Here is a 25,766-nt window from a genome sequence, read left to right as displayed (position 1 = left end):
TCTATTCATTCTTAAACAGTAAAAGACCCACCAAAACTCTAGTCTTAAGAGCAAAGTGTCCTTTTCCTCAGTAGCCATTAGTATGTTCTTCTTGCTCAGATTCATTACTGGACTTTTGTAAATGTGGTTATATTTGGTTCATATTGTTTCAGTTTTTTTTTTTCCCTAGATTCAACTAGTATTTATTTTGTTGTGGTATTACATTCTTACACTCTTTTTCTTTTGTCATATTTTTTTCTTCATCAGTAGTTCATAGAAAAGTTGCAAGAGGCTATAATGGGCTCTAAACAAATACCACTTTAATATGAAACCTAAAATTTCAGAATTTAACTGTAGGTCTTAATTTATTATACTGGCATATTCTATTTTGATGAAATTCATAATGAAAAATTAATGAATTATTTTTGAATCTGGAACCAAGATTTGATCTAATGTATTTAGGAAAGAACAAATTTGGAATTAGTTACAGTTGAGCTGGAAATTTGTAAGTAATGGTGAAAAAATAAACTATTATGGATTTTGCAGGTCAATTTTCAAAACTGAGTTGACTTCTATTGTGCTTTTTAAAGATACTGTCTGTTGCATGGTTCTACATCATATCTTCAACCTCATAGAGTATTTCCTGATAAATGAGCATATACGTGAATATGGATCTTTTTTTTTAGTATATGTGCTGCCGAAGCAAGCACTGAATATGGATCTTTTTATATAAAATTTCCTGGATATTAAACTTCTCATATAGTTTCTTATCATTGTACCTTTTATTTCTTTTTTTTAAAGACTTTATTTATTTATTTGACAGAGAGAGATCACAAGTAGGCAGAGAGGCAGGCAGAGAGAGAGAGAGAGAAAGAGAGGGAAGCAGGCTCCCCGCTGAGCAGAGAGCCCGATGCGGGACTTGATCCCAGGACCCTGAGATCATGACCTGAGCTGAAGGCAGCGGCTTAACCCACTGAGCCACCCAGGCACCCTGTACCTTTTATTTCTAGGATTTGTTTGAAATCACAAAAGAGAAATGAAGAACCAAACAAAACCGATAGAGTTTATCCTTCTGGGACTGACAGATCATTCTCTGTTACAGATTGTAATTTTCATATTTCTATTTCTAAATTACATGCTGGGTATGTTAGGAAACTTAACCATCATTGCCCTTACTCTACCGGATTCTCATCTCAAGACCCCAATGTATTTTTTCCTCCATAATTTCTCTTTCATGGAAATTTCTTTCACAAGTGTTTGCATCCCCAGATTCCTAATGTCCATTGTAAGCAGAGAAAAGACCATTGTCTATAATGGCTCTATATCTCGGTTGTTTTTTTATATATTCTTGGGGGTTACAGAATTTTTTCTTCTGGCAGCTATTGCCTATGATCGTTATGTTGCCATCTGCAAACCTCTGCATTATACATCCATCATGAACAACAGAATTTGTCATCAGATTGTACTCACTTCTTGGGCAACTGGATTCCTGGTCATTTTCTCTCCATTGTTTTTGATTCTGAACTTGGATTTCTGTGCTTCCAATATCATTGATCATTTCATTTGTGACATTTCTCCTGTCCTGCAACTTTCTTGCTCAGACACACATTTAGTAGAATTGATTGCTTTTCCCTTAGCTGTGATGATCATCATTGTCACATTGTTATTCGTAATCTTTTCTTACTCTTATACCATCAAGACAATTCTAAAATTCCCTTCGGTTCAGCAAAAGAAAAAAGCCTTTTTGACCTGCTCTTCTCACATGATTGTTGTATCCATCATTTGTGGTAGTTGCATATTCATGTACATAAAGCCATCTGCAAATGAAAGAGTCACTTCAAGCAAAGGAGTAGCAGTGCTCAATAGTTCAGTTGCCCCTATGCTGAATCCATTCATTTATACTCTGAGAAACCAGCAAGTTAAACAAGCCTTCAGAGATGTGTTTAGTAAGATATTTTCTGCTTCAGATAAATAATACTGCCTGTTGAAATAAGTAACATAAAAACATAAACAGAACAGTGAATTAAATTTCTTGACTTTTCTAGTTTAGTATTGATCTTTAAAATCTAATTATTTGGATCTCTTTAGTTTACCTGAGCTTCGAAACTCTTTCTTTAACTTTTTGTAACATGAAGAAATATTTTGTAAAGTTATTTTTTGTAATGTCAATTGTCACCATATTAAGAAAGCATACTTTTTGAAATGAATCAAACATTTCACTTGTGTCATTTTATTTTATTTTATTTCTTTAAGATTCTGTTTACTTATTTTAGAGAGAGAGTGAGCAGGGGTAAAAGGAGAGAAAGAGGGACAGAGAATCTTCAGGAGACTCCCTGCTGGGCACAGAGCCAATGACCTGTCTGGTTCTCATGACCCTGAGATCATGACCTGAGCTGAAATCAAGATGTGGACACAAACTCACTGAACCATCCAGTCACCTCTTAATTTAGTATTTATGTTGGGTAAATTTTAAAAATTACAGTAGAAAATAAAATATGAATTAGCACACATTTAGTTGTTTTCTCACACAATCTTTTTCAAAAACATAAAACATGTTTAATCTCTTTTTTTAAAATTTAAATTTATTTTTTCAGTGTTCCAAGATTCATTGTTTATGCACCACACCAAGTGCTCCATGCAATACCATCAGGGAAATTCAAATCACAACCACAAGCTTAATCTCTTCAACATGTCAACGAATCTATTGAATAAATGGGAATTTATGATGAATTTAATTCCTGGCATATAGGTTATTAGCATTTACTTCTGTACCAGTTTTCTATGGTAAATGATATTAAATATCAGTTTTTCCTAATTCAAATGACTTCTTGAGAGATAGAATTATGTTTTATTTTCTCTAAAACTAGAGTTACTCTAAGTGTCAATCCTTAAAACACATAGATGCCACAATTCTATAATTCTCCCAATGTTTATGCCACTATGTCTGTTGGTTTATACCATAGAGGTGATTAAGTTGTTAGCTCAAGGCTATCTTCCATATGTGCCAGTGGTATTTGATCTTGTCTATGCCTATAGTTACCATACATTTCTCTTGTCAATAGTCTCAAAAATATTGATTGATTTTGATGAAGTCACACCAAAACAAATCTATAACACAAAGTAGAAACCACAATTGATGATTGATTGATCTTGACAGTTAATAAGAATATGGCTTGGGGCACCTGGGTGGCTCAGTGGATTGAGCCTCTGCCTTTGGCTCAGGTCATGATCTCGGGGTCCTGGGATCGAGCCCTCCTTCGGGTTCTCTGCTTAGCGGGGAGCCTTCTTCCCCCTCTCTCTCTGTCTACTGCTCTGCTTACTTGTGATCTCTCTCTCTCTCTGTGTCAAATAAATTTTAAAAATCTTAAAAAAAAAAGAATATGGCTTATCTTTGTCAAAACTCATCAAATTGGATATTTAAAATTTGTTCATCAATCAAAATTTTTAATTAATTGTTAAGAAAAAATTGAGTTGTGGAAATCTGGTTTACTTTTTATAGTGTTATGGATTATCAGTTTTGTAATTTCTTTGTGTGTTCTAGGCTTATTCAAGTGTGGCATTGAAGAAAAGGATACTGAGGCTTCTCACTGTAGGGGAAACAAGTTACAAGAAGTTTTTTCTTAAGTAACCTGTATAGTGTATATCAGAATTGGAGGTATCAGTATGAACGCATAACACACACACACACAGAGTCTTCTGAGATATAAGATAACAAGCATATAAGATATAAGATAATAAGCAATAACACACTAACCAACACAACTAATGTCCACATTGGTTTTTAAGTATCACTAACTAAAGGGAACCTTGGATCCCTGGAGAATGACAGTATTATTTTGGGATGATCAAGGAAAGTATAAGAAAGCTAAAATCACCTTATCGTAAAGAACTGCTCAAAAAATGAAGAAGACATATAAAAAAAGTTTAGAATCCAATTAAAAGAAGTTCCCATTCACCATATTTGTGCAATTTGGATATCAAATGAATGATAACATTAATAAACTTATTGAGTAAAATGAGTATCCTTGAATTCATATTGCTTTATAGTAAATGGGAGATATATATATACCTGGGAGAAAAGAAAGACCATCTTTATAGAAAAATACACTTAACTACCCATATAGAGGTAATGATTAAGGTAACAAATCATCAATGAATGCTAAAACTAGTGGATGAAAGTTTCATGAGGAACAGGATATCTACACAGTCTCAAAATATCTCTTAATAAATTAATTATTAGTACATGAAGAAAACAGTAACTTTGCAGTCTAGAGAGACTTGAAAGAGACCACCTGATCCAAGTGATCAGTTACCAAAACCAGTGGGAAAATCAGCATTATATGGCTCTTGAAAATGTGATTAGGAGGGATCTATCATCACTTCTGTTTTATTCCTGCAAATAAAACCCCACTACCACCACCACCAACAACAACAATAAAAACAAAACCCAAATCTCAGTTTAAATTTGAAGAAAAATCAGGTAAGAGCTATGCAGAAATGACAACTAAATGCAACATATAATCCTGCATTAGGCTGGATCTAGAGGGAATAGAAATATATAGAAAGATATAAAAGATATCACTTGGAAAAATTTATAAAATTTTAATATGGACTATGGATTAGATAACATATCAATGTCAGATTTTCCAATTTTGATCATTATACTTTGGTTAGGTAACATAATGATCTAATTAGGAAATATACCCTGAGATAAATAAAGAGGCACAATGTCCAACTTATCATCAAATGGTTTAGAAATTATATATATACATGTGTGCATACACATTTATGTTTATAGTACTAGTATTGTATATATAGAATATTAAGTGCATGTATGTATGTATGTAGACAGAATGATGAAAAAAACATACAAGAAGTAAACAACTGTGACTAAAAAAAGGGCATATGTAATACTTTGTACTATTTTTGGAACATGTCTTTGAATTCAAATTAGAAAAAAGTTACAAAAACAGGCTTGGACTGAAACAACTATTCTCAATATGATTCTTTATGGATTTGACTTACAGGGGGTGTCATGAAAGAATATGGACTGTCCTAAAACAACCAAATCATTTCCTCATTTGAGAGTAGTTACAAATGACTGAAAGCTATTACATATATTAATAATGGATTCATTAAGAGTTTCTAGAATTTCATATTAACACACAAATGTTAGAATATTATTAGTTCATTGAAACCTAGTGCTTGGTACTTATGAAGCTTAGGTGTTGTACAACATATGGAATGACTTTACTTTGTGCTCCAACGTTTACATAACTTTAGGAAATGATGCTTCCATTCATCAACATTATGATCTTACATTGATTGGTGTTTTCATTTATCACATTCTCTTTTTAATGTGAAACTGTTACTAAATTCACCCTTATGAATTAATTCCCTTTGGGATTCTTGGGTAATTTTAAGAGCACATAATGATGATAATGGCATGTAGCAACAATACTGTAATTATAAATTTCTTTTTTAAGATTTCCAGTTATTGGGCATATGAATGCATTTCAAATAAATTTATATTTCTAGTGCTAACATGATACTGCTGGCTCAGAAAACAATGTATATCATCATCCCTCTAATTTTTTTACCTCTAATACCATCACAAGCTCTTTTAAATATTAAAAAGCACATGTAAATATGTTATGATTCAAACAATTTACACAGGAATGTTCATAACAATGTTGTTCATAATAGTGCTCAAGTGGAAACAACCTAAATGTCCACCAGGTGATGAATGGATAAACAAAAGTGGTATATCTGTGCAATGGAATGTCATTTATCCGTAGAAAAGAATGAAGTATTCATAGATTCAACCACATGTGTTAACCTTGAATATATTATGCTAAGTGAAAGAAGCTAGTCCCAAAAGACAAATATCTAGAATCAGTAAATCCTAGAGACAGAAACATATCGATGGTTGCCAGGGACTGAAGGAAGCAGGGAATCACTGCTTGATAGATATGGAGTTTCTTGCTGAGGTGATGACTGGGCTATGAAAGTAGATAATGGTGATGATTGCATAACTGTGTGAGTGTTTTGACTAGCCACTGAATTGCACACAGTGAAACAGATAAAGTGGTGCCTTTTATGTTATATAAATGTTACCTCAATAAAAAATGTAGTTCTGGAGAGGAATATAAAAACTGGATTCGAGCACTGGGTGTGATGCATAAACAATGAATCTTGGAATCTTAAAAACAAAACAAATCAAAAATTGGATTGGAAGACCAATAGCCTTTAGAGCTTTGACTTCATGATAGCCAATCTACTTTATGGAAACCTTTGTCTTGTTAGCAGAGGAGATTGTAAGTTGAGATGACATGGTAGAATGTGTTAACTAACTAACTAGCTTGCATAGCTGATGTACTTTGGTGGTTGTGCTTTTTAATTTACAGGAATCATATACTGAGAATCAAATACTGAGAGGGCTCTGGGCACCTGGGTAACTTAGTTGGTTAAGTGACTGTCTTCCACTCAGGTCATGATCCCAGAGTCCTGGGATTGAGTCCCGCATTGGGCTCCCTGCTCAAAGCGGAGCCTGCTTCTCTCTTTCCCTCTGCCTGCTACTCTGCCTGCTTGTGCTCTCTCACTCTGTCAACAAAAACAAAAACAAAAGAAAACAACAACAACAACAACAAAAACCACCACCACAACAACTGAGAGGGCTTATTCCAGTCACTGTGCTAGCTCTTTGTCCAGAAATATAGGGTGATAGGCTGTTAAGCAAAAAGCTGAGAAAAATCCAATGTTAGCATCTAAACTGACTGATTTCCCATTCATCTCTGACAAACAAGGCACAGAGCAGCCAGAATTGAAACTAACAGAGAGAAAGCAATAGAAGTATAAGAACATTGCATAAAGATCATGGGTAAGAGAGTGAATTAACAAGAATGGTATATCCTGCTAATTTTGGCCATTCTAACTGGTGTAAAGTGGTATTTCAATGTGTTTTTTTTTAAGATTTTATCTATTTATTTGACAGAGAAAGATCACAAGTAGGCAGAGAGGCAGGCAGTGAGAGAGAGAGGAGGAAGCAGGCTCCCTGCGGAACAGAAAGCCCGATGCAGGACACGATCCCAGGACCCTGAGATCATGACCTGAGCCGAAGGCAGAGGCTTAACACACTGAGCCACCCAGGCGCCCCTCAATGTGGTTTTAATTTAGTTATTTATAGCAGCAATGACCACGGTTGCCAAACTGTGGAAAGAACCAAGATGACCTTCAACGGACGAATGGATAAGGAAGATGTGACCCATATACACTATGGAGTGTTATGCCTCCATCAGAAGATGAATACCCAACTTTTGTATCAACATGGATGGGACTGGAAGAGATTATGTTGAGTGAAATAAGTCAAGCAGAGAGAGTCAGTTATTATATGGTTTCACTTATTTGGGGAGCATAACAAATAACACTGAGGACATGGGGAGATGGAGAGGAGAAGAGGGTTGAGGGAAATTGGAGGCAGTGATGAATCATGAGAGACTATGGACTCTGAAAAACATCCTGAGGGTTTTGAAGGTGCGGGGAGTGGGAGGTTGGGGGAGCCAGGTGGTGGGTATTATGGAGGGCACGTATTGCATGGAGCACTGGGTGTGGTGCAAAAACAATGAATTCTGTTATGCTGAAAAGAAATTTAAAAAATAAATAAACCAGATTTAAAAAATGGTATAGCCTGCATGAATTAAATACAATATTTGTAGGTAAAACAAGATAAAATATTTCTAGAAAATTTGTGGTAAGCTTTAGATATTAAATCTAGCTCCATATGAAAATCATTTGCTCAGACATTATAAAGAGATTTTCTTAATACATTTATTTTCTTTTTTTAGAAGATTTTTATTTATTTATGTATTTGTTTTTCAGACAGAAGGAGAGAGAGAGAGAGGTAGAGAGCACAGAGGTGAGCAGAGTCAGAGAGAGAAGCAGGCTCTCCACTGTGCAAGGAGCCAGATGTGGGACTCGATCCCAGAACCCTGGGATCATGACCTGAGCTGAAGGCAGACACTTAACTTACTGAGCCACCCAGACATTCCCCAATACACTTATTTTCAATAAAATGTTTAACTAGACTAGGTAAGGTTATGTTATAAGTAAATTTCCTAGGAAGAGAAAATGTAAAATGAAATTTTACAGTTACCATAGCTATTTAAGGCAATTATCTTTTTTTTAAAATTTAACTTATTTACTTATTTTAGAGAGAGGGAACATGCATGTGTACTCATGCCTGTAATAACACAAGTCAGGGGAGGAGCAGAGGAAGAAGGAATGGCACAGAATCTGAAATAGACTCTGTGCTAAGCACAGAGGTGTTGTGGGGTTTGATCATACTACCCCAAGATCATGACCTGAACTGAAATCAAGAGTTAAAAGTCCCACTGACTGAGCCACACAGGCTCCCTTAAGACAATTATGTTCAAAACAACAAGGAGGTTGGGGGAACCAGGTGGTGGGTAGTAGAGAGGGCACGTATTGCATGGAGCACTGGGTGTTGTGCAAAAACAATGAATACTGTTTTTCTGAAAAAATTAATTAATTAATTAAAGACTTAAACAAACAAAAAAAAGGACAAACTGCTGATACATGATACAACATGGTTGGATTGTGAAACAGTCGTGCAGAGCGAGAGAAGCCACACAAGAAATAGTCCAAACTGTATGATCCCATCTGTATGAAACAGATGCTGGAAAATGCAAACTAATCTATAGTGGCAGAAAGCAGATCAGTGATTTCCTGGAAATGGCAGGGAAAGCGAGGAGGGGGGACATTCATTAAGAAGAGGCACAAGGAAACTTCTGGAGAGTGATGTATATATTCATTATCCTGATTGTGGCAATGGCTTTACAGATGTAGACATACATCAAAATACACCCAGTGCATCGCTTTAAAGATAATGCAGTTTCTTGTGTGTATATTATGATTCAATAAAACAATTACAAAAAAAAAAACAACAACAACAAGGTTTTATTTTAAAAAAGCTTCAAGTTTTTATCAGTGATATATAAGTATCTCAGAGAAGGAATATACTATAAAACACAGATGAATGAATTTTGCTCTTCTAAATCAGGAGGTAAAGGATAGTGTACTATGAAAATGCTCATAATCTTTGTTCAATAAATTTGAACTCAGAAAAGTTACCTTAACATTTAGGACTATGGTTTTAACCTTCCTATTTCAATATAGTTATGTCAAGTTACAGATTAATAAGTGTGGAAAAAAATCAATATTTGAAAGTGACTTTGTTTCATATGCAAACAAGAAATGATTAAAAATAATCTTGATACAATGTTACCCTCACAACTTCCTTACCACAATGGATTTTCTACTGGAAAGAAAGGATTAGAATAACTAACAGTAACATGGGATTTCAAAAACCACTATGATTTTTTCCAAGAATAGCATAGTATTTAAAATCTATTACATAAATTTTGAAGTGTTTAGACAACTTAATTTTTTCTCTGATGTCAGTAATGCAATTTAATCAACAGAGAAAAGCAGACACATCAAAAAACTGAATGAATGATTGCAGAGAGAGATCCCAACCACTATGTCAGTTTACATACTTCCAGTGTCTTTTCTCATCCCTTCCCCAGAAAACTATACTACTGCTTGAAAGGTCGTGTGTTGTAGTGGACTGAACATGACTTGATGTTAGAATATAGGCTCCTCTATTAAGTACCTATGATGTATTGGTGACTGTACCCAATCTTCTTCTGTCTACATTTTGATACAACTTAAATGTATTTCCAGGACTGGTAAGGGCTTTGATGATGTTTGAAAAGAGTTTGACAAATCACTGGAGTTCAAAACAAGCAGTTATTTTAAAAATTATGTCAGTAGAAATTATTTATTTATTTAAAAATTTTTAAAAAATTTGTATTTATTTATTTGACAGAGAGAAAGACAGAGTACAGCAGGGAGAGTGGGAGGCAGAAGGAGAGGGAGAAGCAAGCCCCCATGGAGCAAGGAACCCTATGCCAGGTTCCATCCCAGGGCCCTGGGTCATGACCTGAGCTGAATGCCGATGCTTAACAGACTGAGCCACCCAGGTGCACTGCTGGTAGAAGTAATTTTAATTTAATTTTTAAGTTAACATATAATGTATTATTTGTTTCAGGGGTACAGGTCTGTGAATTATCAGTCTTACACAATTCCTAGCACTCACTATAGCACATACCCTCCCAGGGGTCCATTACCCAGACACCCTATCCCTCCCAGCCCCTCTAGCAGCCCTCAGTTTGTTTTCTGAGATTAAGAGTGTCTTATGGTTTGTCTTTCTTCCCAGTCCCATCTTGTTTCATTTTTCCCTCCCTTCCCCCCATGAGCCCCACCCTGCTTCTCAACTTCCTCCTATCAGAGACTTCATATGATAATTGTCTTTCTCTGATTGACTTACTTCTCTTAGCATAGTACCATTTAGAAGTAATTTAAAAGAGGGGCACTGGGTGCCTCAGTTGGTTAAGCATCTGCCTTTGTCTCAGGTCATGATCTTGAGCTCCTGGGATTGAACGTTTGTTGAACTCCCTGCTCAGTGGTGAAGTCTGCTTCTCCCTCTCCCTTTACGCCTCTCTCACTCATCCTCTCTCTCTCTAGCTCTCATAAATAAGTAAAATCTTAAAATAAAAAGAGTGTTTAGGTGTTATTTCAGCCCTCCTTTTATTTTTATTGTTTCTTTTTAAAATTATTTGTTTATTTGAGAGAGAGAGAAAGAAAGAGGGTAAGCAGGGGAAGGGGTAGAGGAGGAGGGAGAAGGAGAAGGAGAGAATCTCAAGTAGTTTTCCTGCTCAGTGAGGAGTCCCAAATGGGACTCTATCTCACAACACTGAGATCATGACCTGAACTGAAATCAAGTGTTGGCCATTTACCTGACTGAGCTATGCAGGAGTCCCTCAAAGACCACTGTGAATTAATTATTTAGTTAATAGCTTTATTTTCCTTTATTTTATTTATTATTATTTTAAAATTTTCAATTTAAATTCAATTAGCCAAGTTATACTACATCATTAGTTTCAGATGTAGTCTTTGATAATTTAAAAAAAAATTATTTATTTTTTGAAATTTCTTTTCAGTGTTCCAGAATTCATTGTTTATGTACCACACTCAGTGTTCCATGCAATACATGCCCTCCATAATACCTACCACCAGGCTCAACCAAACTCGCATCCTGCTTCCCTCCAAAACCCGCAGATTGTTTCTCAGAGTCCATAGTCTCTCATGGTTTGTCTCCCTCTCCAATTTCCCCCAACTCCCTTCTCCTCTCCATCTCCCCATGTCCTCCATGTTATTTCTTATGCTCCACAAATAAGTGAAACCATATGATAATTGACTCTCTCTGCTTGACTTATTTCACTCAGCCTAATCTCTTCCAGTCCCATCCATGTTGATAGAAAAGTTGGGTATTCATCCTTTCTGATTTATCAATTGCATAACACCCAGTGCTCATCAAATTATATGCTCTCCTTAATCTCACTTCGAAAATTTAAAATTTATCTGTCTTGTATTTCCTTATTTTCTCCTATTTCTACTGCTTAGATATCCTTGATATCTTCTTAAATCATTCACTTAGCTTTGTGTTGATGTGAATAATGGTCTGATTTCATCATCATTTAAAATTTGGTGTTTTAGTTTGCTCTTATGCATTTATTCTAATTTTGTAACCTATAATAAGTGACATAATGTTACTTTCTTATTTATTATTTTTGTTTTAAAGATTTATTTATTTGAGAGAGAGTGAGGGAGAGACAGAGACAGAGCATGTGCTAGAGTAGGGGGAGGGGCAGAGGGAGAGAATCAACAAGCAGAATCCCTGCTGAACACTAAGCTCATGATAGAGCTTGATCTCACCACCATGAGAGGTTGACCTGAGCTAAAACCAAGGTTTGGACGCTTAACACACTGAGCCAACCAGGTGCCCCTGTTTACATTTGTTTCAAATTAAATATTTGCCTTTTAAGTGAAGTTCTGTCATAAATATAAGTAAATAATTAAAAGTCTTATCAGTGTTCGTGAAGCTGTTTCCATCTCTTCAATTCTGATTATTCCCAAATTCCCTTTGGTATCTCTGTTTCCACTTGTTGTTTTCATTATTTTAATTAGCCTAGAATGCCTTATTTGGTTTCTTTTGAGGCATCTTTGCTGTTGCTGTTTTCTATATTGTATTTGGGTCTTAGATTATGTTATTAATTTTGATGACATTTGTTAGAGGAAGAAACTGGTTTGTTACTATGTTGTGTGTATTCTGTAGAATTTATATAGTTTTAAATATTATTAGTCTTCTTCCTTCCCTAGAACATTGAAGGAAAGACTAAGTCAGAAGTGGAGATATGTTTACTTACTTGGAAATATATTTTATAGTTTTACAGTGAGGGAAGCCACTATGTGTGAGTTTGGTTTGAAAGAAAAAGGAGTTTGATTAAGGTGAGATTAGGATGTATTCTTAAACGTCTTTAAGAGGGTTAATATGACTACATTATAGGCACAAAGCAATGAAACAAGTCAGAAGCTGTAGTTAAATATTTAGAGGGCTTTCTTCTTTGATTTTACACTGCTTTCATTAAAACTTCAGGTTCTTTGAAAGAAATGTCATCTTCTTTGTGAAATCATTAAAAGCTTGTTGCACTTGCTTATTCCTCAAGGTGTAAATGAAGGGGTTCAACAAGGGTGCAACAGAAGTGGTGAGCACCGAAACACCTTTATTTATGGCTACCTCTTCTTTTGCTGATGTCTTGATATAGATGAAGATGCAGCTACCATAGGTGATGGAAACAACAATCATGTGTGATGAGCAGGTAGAAAAGGCCTTTTTTCTTTGTTGGACAGAGGGGAATCTCAGAATTGTCCTGATGATGTATGTGTAGGACAGAAATACACACACTAGGGTGATAATGAGTGCAAATATGGCCACAAGGATAACCATTTGTTCTAGTACCCATGTATCTGAACATGAGATCTTTAGGAGGGGACCTGCGTCACAGCCAAAATGATCAATGGCATTGGAGTCACAGAATTCAAGCTGGAGGCCCAAGCTTAGGGGAGGGAGAATGATCATCAAGCCAGATACCCAGCAACAGAGGATTAATAAGGTGCACACCCTATTGTTCATGATGGTCATGTAATGAAGGGGTTTACAGATAGCAACATAGCGATCATAGGACATGGCTGCCAGAAGAAAAAATTCTGTTGCTCCAAAGAGAAAAACAAAAAATATTTGACTTGCACAGGCATTGTAGGTAATAGTATTGTCCCCAGTTGATATACTGTATAGGAATCTAGGAATACATACAGTGGTAAATGAGACTTCTAAGAAAGAGAAATTTCTAAGAAAAAAGTACATAGGGGTTTTAAGATGAGAGTCTACCAATGTGAGGGTTATAATTGTCAGGTTCCCTGTTACACTCAAGATATAGGTGAGGAATAGAAAGATAAAAAGCAGGATTTGCAGTTGTGGGTCATCTGTCAGTCCCAGCAGGATAAAAGTTGTTATTGCTGTGTAGTTTCTCATCACTGACTTTTGACATCTATCCATCAGCATGTGAAAATAAGAGAGATTTTTATGAGATCAATATTTAAATTCTGTAGCAAAAGACTGACTATAAAAAGCTAGCAAACCAAGTCTACGTTTATTTTCTCATTGCACATCATAATCAGTATTACCACTATTCCAGTTAGCCTTCTTGAATATTCCATGTCTGAGCAGTAAAGATTATTCCTTCAGAGTTCATGTTTCTGTAAAACAATGCAACATTTTCTCAGATCATTCTTTGCCCCTCAAAATTTGCAACTGTACATGTTGATTGTTTATAATTCATCACATGGATTGGATTTAGAAATAAGTTAGAGCAAAATAAACAGTAGTTTTACTTAATGTGTACTTAAATGTTGTTTATCCAAGACAAATCTTGGATATATATCATATCCAGATAACAAAAAACATGACTTCTCTTCAGTTGTTATTATCAAGGATTGTTTTAAGGGTAAGATGCATTTCTGCTGGAAAACAAACAATAATGACAACAAAACACAACACTGGACCCTGAGATTTTCCCTTATTTCTTTATTCTTATCTGCTTTATCTACTGTGTCAGAAAAGGAATATCTTCACTATGCATACATGTTGTTTTTCAGTTGCCTGTAGCTCTATATCTCTCAAAAGCCCTGAAATGCAATCTATGTTTAATACCAATAAATACAGTCTTCCAGAAGGTATGCACCTTTTTATTTTTAAATTATTTATTTATTTATTTATTTTTTATTTTCAGAGAGGACGAATGAGGATCAGGAGAGGGAGTGAGAGAATTATTTATTTATTTATTTATTTATTTATTTATTTGACAAAGAGAGAGATCACAAGTAGACAGAGAGGCAGAGAGAGGGGGAACAGGCTCCCCGCTGAGCAGAGAGCCCAATGCAGGGCTCAATCCCAGGACCCTGAGACCATGACCTGAGCCGCAGGCAGAGATTTAACCCACTGAACCACCCAGGTGCCCCAAGGGCGGGAGAGAATCTTAAGCAAGTTCCATGCCCAGTGCAGAGCCCAACTCGGGGCTCAGTCTCACTAACCTGAGATCATGACCTGAGTTGAAATCAAGATTGGAGCATTTAACCAACTGAGCTACTCAGGCTCCCCGCAGGCTGTGAATCTTTAATTGTGTATTTAATTTTTTCAAAAAGTTACTATCATCGTCACCTTCTCATCTTACTCCTACTTTGTTTAGGTCTTCAGGCTCTGCAAACTTTCGTGTCCAACCTCCCACTGCTCTAACATCCACAGGAACATTATTACTATTGAAGTCATTGGTATATTTTTTTGTAGTTCCTTTGCCTGACATCCCCACAATATTTTTTTTAAGTTAAGATTCTGTCATGCTTCAAATAGATTCCATGCCATCATCCTGACTTTCTTCCTGACTTTCTCTCTATTTTTAAAGATTTTATTTATTCATTTGACAGAAAGAGACAGAACACAAGCAGGGGGAGTAGCAGGCAGTGGGAGAGGGAGAAACAAGTCTCGTAGAGCAGGGGGAACCCAATGTGGGATTCGACCCCAGGACCCTGGGATCATGACCTGAGCCAAAAGCACTTGTGCAATCAACTGAGCCATCCAGGCACCCTATATCTCTCTTTTTACTGACCTACAGTCACCTCATTCTCTATTCACCTATGAAGTATTTCTGTTCCCCAATATTTTGTCTTGAGACCCCTCTTTTCTTGCTTGCTCTTTGTTCTTCTTACTGCATGCTCTCCAAGAGGATTTCACTTCATACAATTGATTTTATTCTCATTTACATGCATTCCAAAGGCCAGAACTTTTCCAAATAAAACAATTGCTAAGCACACATTTCCAGTTGTCTGTTCCACGGACACTTCATACACCATGAATTCAAAGTGAAATCATGGTCCTTCTCCAAGCCTTATTCTCTTCTAGTGTTAACTATTTATTGATGAAGATTAGTTTCTTGTGTGTAGCCTGCAAGGCTCTTCATGGACAGGATCTTCCTTATTTTCTCATTTTATCACTTACATATTCCTTACCTTTCTTCCTGCTAGATTAAATTCCACAAACATTGGCTGCTTGTATTCTTCATATTTTTTCAAAGTCTCTCTCCTCTTCCCTTCCCGTTCCTTCCTTTCTCTTTTCTCCTCTCCTCTCTTCTCTTCTCTTGAATGGCTTTTTTTTTTTCTCTTCTTTTTTTTTTCTCAAGGGCTGTCTTCTCTTCCAGGGCTACTCTTTGATTAAGTCAATTGGTCCTTCAGAATTCTCCTTTGTATCAGTTTTCCAAGGAAATCTTCATTCACCCTCCCAGAGTATGTGAGATTAGGATACCATGTTATTTCTAAACACCTGTCGTTTACTCCTCCTTGGAATAAACCACATGGTATACTTCCATATGCTTATATGTCTCCTCTATGTTTCTGTACACTTTTCCAAAATAGAGGTTATGTTTTGTTTTCTATGTGTGAACTGGAGAAAAAAAAAAAAAGAGTCATCTATATACTTTGACTAAGCTATCTTCTTTAATGCCTATTTTGGTCAGGTGACTCAGCATTCTTATTTTTCTTTATGGTGATCAAGAATTTCATATGACGTTAATATCTGAGCTCCACCCAGACAATTAAGGAAGTGTGTTGCCCAGCCTCATCACTCATATCCACGCCTCCATTCCAATCAGTGTGTAGAGTCACCTCATTTATATATTTACATTATAATTGGAGATACACATGAAGGATGAGTAAAATATTGACTGGCTCCCTTTTAAATATATCATGAGTCTCTTTTTGTTGATATTATATGTGACCATTATGTATATTATTCACAACAGGAAAGGACTCTATTTCTGTTTGTGGGGTCGTAACCACTCCTAGTCCTCAATAAGCATTAATTATTTAAAATGGAACTACGAGAATATGTTCTATACAAAAACAGTCTCCAGGGTTTCTGCTATTGCTCCATTACTAAAGGACATGGTATCTTCCCAGGAAACATCAAGCAGTTTGCTATATGAGTGATTTTTCACTAGATTGGTTTTAAAATAATCCCTGCAAATGAAAGAGCCCTCTGAGTGTGGCAATATTAATTCTCTCTTCCTAAGGACATGTGCCTTCTAAAGGCTTATGAGCTATATAAGGCAAGGCAAGCCTTGTTTTAAAGGGACCATCACAGGAAAACGGATGCTCCTGAAGGGACTCTAATTAAAAAGTCTGGTAAAGAAAATAGTGTGGACCTGATACAACTAAAGTGAAGACACTAGCACAGCTGCTGGCCAACATGAAGGGCACCTGGGGGGTTCAGTCAGTTATGTGTCTGCCTTTAGCTCAGGTGATGGTGCTAGGGTCCTGGGACTGAGCTCTGAGTTGGGCTCCCTGCTCAGTAAGCAGTCTGGTTCTCTCTTGGCCTATCCCCAACCCGTCCCCACATACCGACCCAATCATGTGGTGTCTCTCTCAAATAAATAAATAAAATCTTAAAAAAAAAAAAAAAGCTACTGGCCAACCTTATGTAAAGACAACCTCTCAGATGCATTTCCATCATGCTAAAACTCCAAAGGTGTTTCAAAACATCAAAACTGTTTCTTTGATGACTCTTCCACTGCTAAAGAATGATCTCTTTGTGAGCCTCTCATACCAATCAATGGCTTATGCAAGGAAAGAAAAACAGGCTATTTGTTTTCAAACTTTCTGACATTTTTCATTTCCTCTCAATCTTCTTTCTCTGGGAAATTCTATTTTTGCTTACATTAGAAAGTTCAATTTATTAATAGTTTTTCGTTCATGCAAGTGAAATAGTGTACTAATAATTTACTATGGCTTATTCTTTGCCTTATCCTTTGATTTGGTTTATCTAAGAACTGATTCTCTCTAACTACTTCAGGGCTCCAAAAAGGGCAATAAGTAGAACTAACTACAAAGGAACTAAAAGTTGACATCCTGCTCTCATCTCCTTTTTCATACTTCCCTCTGGATATACAGCAAGCAGAAGTTGTCGTGGTGGAAATACTCATCTCAACCTTGCTATCCTGAACAGTGTGCCAAGAACAAAAAAATGACTTCTTTCTCCTCATTCATCAAATTACTCAAATTAATTTTATTGAAGAATTAGATTTTAAGAGAACATTTCTGTTTAAGTAATAGATATTTAGGAGGGGTTGTTTTTGTTCTGTTTAAGTTTTTCATCATGAAAGAATATTTAAAAATTAGAAAATGTTAACATTTTAAGCAATGTAATATTCTTTCTGGGTACAAATCCTAGGCATATTTCTGTATGTTTTTGAAACTACACTGCGTGGGTGACTACTTACGGATGCAAAGTATAGCTCTGACCACTTACGAAGGGCTACTGCATAGTTCATAACATGTCTACTACAATTTTCCACATTAAAAGTTAAAACAAGCTTAAGTAACTATATTACAGAAGAAAATACCAACTAATATTACTCTCTATTATCTCTTAAGGGAGAAAATAATTCTCATGTCTACCTACAGTACTTACTTTTTAGGTAATTATTCGTGGTTTTAGCTAGCAGCTTTTTCCTGTTTCTCTATGTTGTGGGGAGAGAGAAGTGCCTCAGCCCAGGTCCAGTGGGATCAAGTCACAGTCACTCTTCAGGCATTTTCTGGAGGAACTTGAGTTCTTTAACTTTCCTGTTTTCACTCTCATTAGAGACTCTTATTTTAAACCTTGGAAGCATTTTCTTTGATCTCTGTCATGAAGGGAAGAAACTTAATGTATCGGAGGAGAACAAACACATTTTCTCTGGGTTTTGGAAGAGCTCTGATTGTTCTGAGCCAGGATTTGGCTTCCTCCTCTAAAAATAATGATATTTATGTTCATCTGCTCTATCTTCTGGGGTGCACTGGGATCACATGTATGAATAAAGTAAAAGATCCTTAGTGACCTGGGGTCTCATGTCACTAAGGAATCTTTTGCTTAATGAATGTTGGCAAAATAAGTAAAATAGATAGCCGCAGGGATGTTGTCCTTTGAGACAGTAGGATAGAACAACAGCACCAGACAGAGGCCAGGTGCCCATCACATTAATGAGAAAAAGTGTGCAAGCCTGATTCAATTCTCTATTACACTTTCTAAAGATATGGTATAAGAGACTTTAATAATCAAAATATTTTGCCTTCCATAATCTCCTGTCATTTTTTGTTTGTAAATATTTAATATGAAAATATGTATTGAAAAATTACTATGTTCAATGACATTGCAGACTGAATTTATTTTTTTTTTAATCACAGGAGTATTTACCTACATTTGAAAACCAGGGAAAAATATATATGGCAGACATATTTTTTATTCTACCTACAGGTGATGCTTGATAAGACTATGGTTACATGGATGACTCAAAAACATTTCACTCAGTAAAAACAATGGCTCTAATAATTTCTGCTGTGAAATATCTGCCCCCAAGAATTTGCAATATGTATGAAAAGGGACTCAACTGATAATACTTTAAGACATAAACTAAGGTTTGAAGGACTGGTTAAGAAATGTTGCTGGTCAATGGCCACGGTTGCCAGCCAAACTGTGGAAAGAACCAAGATGCCCTTCAACGGATGAACGGATAAGGAAGATGTGGTACATATACACTATGGAGTAATATGCCTCCATCAGAAAGGATGAACATGCAACTTTTGTAGCAACACGGCTGGGACTGGAAGAGATTATGCTGAGTGAAATAAGTCAAGCAGAGAAAGTCAAGTATCTTATGGTTTCACTTATTTGTGGAGCATAACAAAGAACATGAAGGACATGGGGAGATGGAGAGGAGAAGGGAGTTGAGAGAAATTGGAAGGGGAGATGAACCATTAGAGACTATGGATTCTGAAAAACAACGTGAGGGTTTTGAAGGGGCGGGGGGTGGGAGGTTGGGGAAGCAGGTTGTTGGTAATAGGGCACATCTTGCGTGGTACAAAAACAATGAATACTGTTACGCTGAAAATAAACAAATAAAAATAATGTAAAAAAAAAAAAAGAAATGCTGCATGTGATCCATTATAAAAGGGTAATAGAAATTACAGTAGTTTGGAGATGACTGTTTAGAAATCTTGAAAAACCTTGTATGTTTACATATTAGTTGCTTTAGGGTTATGGTTTGATGATAGTAGATTAGGGCTCATGATGAATACATTTGTCATGATAAAGAAAGCTCCTACATTTAAAGGAAGGAGAAAATGCCTTTGTGGCAAAATGCTTGAATAAATTAAGCTAATCTCTCTTTATTATTACTTTAATTATACCAGCATCACTTCTATGGCTTTCTTTCCCTAATTTTCTTGTTTCTCTTCCTTTTTTTTCTTTTTCTTTCTTTTTTTATTATGCTCCATTAGCCACCATATAGTACATCATTAGTTTCTGTTGTAGTGTTCAATGATTCAATAGTTGCATATAACACCTTGTGCTCATCACAACATATGCCCTCCTTAATACCCATCACCTGGGTACTCCATCCCCCTAACCCCTTTCCCTCTGAAACCCTCAGTTTGTTTCTCAGAGTCCAGGGTCTTTCATGGTTTGTCTCCCTCTCTAATTCTTTCCCTAATTTTCATTTTATATTTTAATTAAGGCAGTTATTTGTTGTTTAAGTCCTTCTTAATAATTTTTCACACAATAAATTTTTATTTGTTATTAGGATTTATGTTGTGGGAGACAATATATTATATGAGTAGGTTCTTTTTTTTAAATTTTATTTATTTATATGAGAAAGAGAGAGCACAGACGTGAACCTGCACATGAGTGTGGGGAAGGGACAGAGGGAGAAGGAGACTCCCTGCTGAAATGGGTGCCAGACTCAGGGCTCAATCCCAAGACCCTGGGACCATGACCAGAGCAAAAGGCAGACACTTAGCCACCCAGGTACCCTGGAATAATTTCTTACCATGCCAATTAGTATTTAAATTTTTGGTCTGGGGATTAGAAAGAGGATAAACAGTGAATTTAAGATTTCTAAAAACTATGATTTTATATGTTGGATTGTAAATAGTAAGAACAAATCATACCATGCATGTAATATTATGCAACTTCCAAAAGATTTAATCTTAGATAGTTTTAAATTTTCTTTTCATCCCTTTATCTCATCTTTTTTTACTAATGTATGTAATACATTATATATGTAATATATTTAATTAATATTTTTGCATCTAGAATGACCTTGATATTAATAAATATATCTTATAACAAGTCATCTTTTCCTCCCCACAGATGATTCTCTTAGATTTTGCAAACATATAATCATATTATGAGCATATTGTAATAATTTTCCCTGGATTCACTGATGGGATTTACAATACTGTAGAGTTGTACTGTTGAACAATTTTTAAATAAGACATTTTTTAAAAAAATCTACCATGCATACAAGACAGTGTATCCTTATAGAGGTATCCACAAGCTAGGTTAAGGAACAGAACATTACCTGTATCTTAGAAACCTCCCGTTTGTCCATCTCTGATTACAGTCGTCTTTATCCCTAATATATGAATTCAAGGGCCACTTAGTTTCTGTTTGTACTCTTCTTCATCCTGCTGTTTGTCTGAGAAGGCTGACCGGAATACACTGTATGCAGGAGCTCCTTTCTCTGTGGATTTGATTTTCAGTTCAGGCATTGAGAGCCCCTTATAATATCATCATCAACTATTGTATCAAGATTATGCAATTCTCATTTTTTACAATGTGTAGATACTCCCTTAGCTATGCCCTGAAATGTCTTTGTAGAACTGGTATACATTTCTTAAATATTTGAACCAGTTGTGAAAGTTGTATTTTTTTGTAGAAATTTCAACACTATTTACAAATTTATTGGCAGAATTGCAATTATTTTGGTTTTATGACTGCATTATGTATAGTCGTGTGCACTCTATTTCCTAATATAATGGTTGACTTCCTCTCTTCTTTTTTTTTTGGTCGCCCTTGGGAGAGATTTAATGATCTCATTAGTCCATTTAGACATTTCTCTTTTGGCATTGCACGTTTTAAAAAATTTTTTGCTCATTGTCTATTTGCTTTTTCTCTATTTTGATAATATGTGCTTTAATATGTATTACTTTCTTCCTTCCAATTTAGTTAGGTATAATGTCATGCCTTTTTAAACTTCTTTGGATTAATGCTTAGCTCATTGATTTCGAGTTTTTGTCATTTATTTTCTAATGCATTTGGATCTAAATATGCTGTTAATCACCACTTTATATTTACCCCACAAGTTTGTTACTTCATATCTTTATATGACATAAAATGTTCCTTCTAATATTTGCTGCAATTTATTCTTTGACCACAGTCATACTTAGGTGTTATTTCATAATTTCCAAATGTATGGTGATTTTCAATCATTTTTTTCTTTAACACAATTTCTGTTCAGAATTTATCCCATAGGTTATATATGTTATATATTTTTCCACATTTACTATTATCTATTATCTTTATCAGTTACTGAGAATAGTTTGTTAAAATATGGTGGATTTATCTATTTCTCTTGAAAGTTCTAATCATTTTGCTGTGTATATTTTGAGTCTATGTTATTAAAGACATATGAATTTACAATTACATTAACTGTGGAAATTTTGTCATTATGAAATCTTTGTCTCTAGTGTTTTTTTAAATTTGATCTTGTAGGATACATGCCCTTATTATTGACATAAGCATACAAGCTTTCTTTTTTTCAGTGTTTGTATTATGTAAATCTTCCATGCTTTTACTTGATATCTATCCTTTTATTTTAGATGCATCCCTTGTAAGGAAATGCTTTGAAAAAAAAAAGCTGTTCAAGATTATGTATGCTTAGTTGGGGGAATATAGGTTATTACCTTTTTTTAAACAGCAGATTCCAGAGTTCCTATTTATGCTGTGTACATTATATGAGTTGTGACAAATGTACTATGTCATGTATGTAGTACTACATTATCATACAGAATAATTTCTCTGGCATAAAAATCCCCAATGCTCCACCAATTCATTGCTTCCTTTCTCTCTCTCCTAGCCACTGGTAACATCTGATTTTTTGCTATATCCATAGTTTGCCATATCCAGAATGTTAGAGAGTTGGAATCCTACAGTATGTAGCCTTTTCAGATTGTCCTCTTTTCTTTTCTTTTTAATTTCTTTTAAACGTGACAGAATTCATTGTTTATGCACCACACCCAGTGCTCCATGCAATGCGTGCCCTCCTTATATACCCACCACCTGGCTCCCCCAACCTCTAGAAGTCCCTCTAGAAGTCCCAATAGTTCATTTTTGGCCTTGCTTCATTTGCCTTTGTCAATGTTCCTAGGAAGAAGTTGCTGTGGCTGAGGTCAAAGAGGTTGCTACCTGTGCTCTCCTCATGGATTTTGATGGATTCCTTTCTCACATTGAGGTCTTTCATCCTTTTTGAGTCTATTTTCATGTGAGGTGTAAAGAAAAAAAAATGGTCCAATTTCATTTTTCTGCATGCGGCTGTCCAATTTTCAGAACATCATTTATTTATTTACTTATTTATTTTTCAGCATAACAGTATGGAACGTAACATGGAGTACAATACCAGTTCAGCGTAACATGGAGCACAATACCCAGTGCTCCATGCAATACATGCCCTCCCTATTACCTACCACTTGGTTCCTCCAACCTCCCCCCTCACCCCGCCCCTTCAAAACCCTCAGATTCTTTTTCAGAGTCCATAGTCTTTCATGGCTCATCTCCCCTTCCAATTTCCCTCAACTTCCTTCTCCTCTCCATCTCCCAATGTCCTCGATGTCATTTGTTATGCTCCACAAATAAGTGAAACCATATGATACTTGACTCTCTCTGCTTGACTTATTTCACTCAGCATAATCTCTTCAGTCCCATCCATGTTGCTACAAAAGTTGGGTATTCATCCTTTCTGATGGAGGCATAATACTCCATCGTGTATATGGACCACATCTTCCTTATCCATTCGTCCATTGACGGGCATCTTGGTTCTTTCCACAGTTTGGTGACCGTGGCCATTGCTGCTATAAACATTGGGGTACAGATGGCCCTTCTTTTCACTACATCTGTATCTTTGGGGTAAATACCCAGTAGTGCAACTGCAGGGTCATAGGGAAGCTCTATTTTTAATTTCTTTTTTTTTTAAAATATTTTATTTGTTTATTTGACAGAGATCACAAGTAGGCAGAGAGGCAGGCAGAGAGAGAGGGGGAAACAGGTTCTCCACTGAGCAGAGCGCCCGATGTGGGGCTCGATCCCAGGATCCTGAGATCATGACCTGAGCCGAAGGCAGAGGCTTTAACCCACTGAGCCACGCAGGCGCCCCTCTATTTTTAATTTCTTAAGGAATCTCCACACTGTTCTCCAAAGTGGCTGCACCAACTTGCATTCCCACCAACAGTGTAAGAGGGTTCCCCTTTCTCCACATCCTCTCCACACAGATTGTCCCTTTTCACTTAGTAATATGTGTTTAAGGTTTCTCCATGATAGTACATTTCTTTTTTAGTGGTGATAAATATTCCACTGTCTAGATGTACTACACTTTATCAATTCACCTACTGAGAGATATCTTAGTTGCCTTATCAATTCACCTACTGAGAGATATCTTAGTTGCCTTCATTTTTTTTTTTTTGGCAATTATGAATAAAGCTGCTATAAACTGTCTAGAGTTTTGTGTGAATGTAAGTTTTCAACCATTTGGATAAATACTAAGAAGTACAGTTGCTGGACTGTATGGGAAAGAGTATGTTCTGTTTTAAGAAATTGCCAAGCTTTTTTTTTTCCAAAGGGACAACACCATTTTGCATTTGTAACAGCAATAAATGAGATTTTCTGTTGATACTCATCCTTACAAGTGTTTGGTATTGTCAATGTTTGGATTTTAACCTTTTTAGGAGGCTTTTAGCAGCACCCCATTGTTGTTTTAATTTCTAATTCCTTAGTGATATATGATACTGAATATTTTTTGGTGTGCTCATATGCCATCTGTGTATCACTTTTGGTGAAGTGTCTGTTCAGATCTTTGTCCATTGTTTAACTGAGTTGTGCATTTTCTTATTGTTGAATTGGAGTATCAGCAGATGTCCCAATGGAAAACTAGGCTTAAATGATGACAATCTTAAAGTAAGGAACGATATCGATAGTGTTCCAATTATTTAACCATACTTTAAAATATATTTTTCCATCTTTCTTTTAATTCAGAGTATACATGTTGATAATAAACCACTTAGTCCAGCACTGTCAGAAATGGAATACATATTTATTTAATTCAGCTTTTTCTTGACTTTATTCTTAGAGAAAGCTAAATTTCCAGCTTAATCAGATGCCACATTCTTAACCTATCCCTTAGTTGACTTTCTTTTTTTTTTTTTTTTTTTATTTATTTATTTGACAGAGAGAGAGGTCACAACTAGGCAGAGAGGCAGGCAGAGAGAGAGGAGGAAGCAGGCTCCCCACGGAGCAGAGAGCCCGATGTGGGGCTCGATCCCAGGACCCTGAGACCATGACCTGAGCTGAAGGCAGAGGCCTAAACCACTGAGCCACCCAGGCGCCCCCTTAGTTGACTTTCTTATCCTTCCCTGGGTGAAACTGCACTCAGTGTCTTCTGAAATTCACACGCATAGCTTGCTTATGACAAATGGTATGATACAGAATGGAGAAATGGTATGTTTTTCAGAATCCTGAAGGAAGAACACTGTAAGATAAAGGGTAATAACAGTTCAGTTCAGTAATGTAATGTCCTTTGAATTTGTTGCAGTTTTTATTTAGTAATTTTCCATTAACAGAAGAGACCATTTGGCTGTGAAATAAATCATATGGCTATGAAAAAGCACAAAATAAGTAAATAATATTCCACCAACCAATGCTTAAGCATATTGACAAAATAAAAACAAATTAATGAGGTTCTATCACATTGAAACCTGGAGCCATAATGTGGAGAGTTGTAGAATTTGAAAGCAGAGATAAATAAAAATGAAGAAAAGACACACTGAACAAAGATTTTTAACCAACCATGTGTTCAAGGGGTAGAAACACTTTGACAAATCTCCAGTGAAAATATTTGGACCTAGAAATTTCTTTGGGGAAGTTTTATTTTTAATCATGAGCCCAATTTACCTAATAATTACAAAGCTATTAAAATCATTTATTTCTTACTGGGTAAGCTATGGCAGTTTGTGTTTTTTGAAGAATTGGTCTGCCGCATCTGCCAAATTTGTGTGCATAGATTTGTCCATAATATTCTCATATTATCATCACATATTATCACATAATATCATAATATTTGTCCATAGTATTCTCATATTATCACTTGGATGTCTGCATTGTCTCTAGGGATATA

At 35.8% G+C, this 25,766-nt stretch overlaps 2 protein-coding genes and 1 long non-coding RNA gene across 3 annotated transcripts in view; 1 reads left to right on the top strand and 2 right to left on the bottom strand.

Annotated features, from left to right (window-relative positions):
• The first annotated feature begins 988 nt into the window (after window positions 1–988).
• Window positions 989–1,954, top strand: LOC123946705 (olfactory receptor 6C70-like). Its single transcript, XM_046012361.1, has one exon. The coding sequence runs from the start codon at window positions 1,016–1,018 to the stop codon at window positions 1,952–1,954; it is 939 nt and encodes a 312-aa protein (XP_045868317.1). The 5' UTR covers window positions 989–1,015.
• Window positions 1,955–12,544: 10,590 nt separating this feature from the next.
• LOC123946703 (olfactory receptor 6C2) lies at window positions 12,545–13,492 on the bottom strand. The gene has a single exon (XM_046012358.1). The coding sequence runs from the start codon at window positions 13,490–13,492 to the stop codon at window positions 12,545–12,547; it is 948 nt and encodes a 315-aa protein (XP_045868314.1).
• Window positions 13,493–13,633: 141 nt separating this feature from the next.
• Window positions 13,634–25,766, bottom strand: part of LOC123946706 — a 30,748-nt gene continuing 18,615 nt past the window's right edge. The window contains exons 2-3 of the long non-coding RNA XR_006819646.1: window positions 17,978–18,188; window positions 13,634–13,716 (exon numbers count right to left, since the gene is read on the bottom strand). This is a non-coding gene — a long non-coding RNA (uncharacterized LOC123946706). The remainder of the gene's footprint in view (window positions 13,717–17,977; window positions 18,189–25,766) is intronic.

Source organism: Meles meles, chromosome 7 (genome assembly GCF_922984935.1).
Source record: "Meles meles chromosome 7, mMelMel3.1 paternal haplotype, whole genome shotgun sequence".
Taxonomy (NCBI): Eukaryota; Metazoa; Chordata; class Mammalia; order Carnivora; family Mustelidae; genus Meles; species Meles meles.
This window is presented reverse-complemented; position numbering and strand designations above follow the sequence as displayed.

Coding starts and splice junctions, on each gene's coding strand:
- LOC123946705 (XM_046012361.1), top strand. CDS start 1,016: ATGAAGAACCAAACAAAACCGATAGAGTTTATCCTTCTGGGACTGACA.
- LOC123946703 (XM_046012358.1), bottom strand. CDS start 13,492: ATGAGAAACTACACAGCAATAACAACTTTTATCCTGCTGGGACTGACA.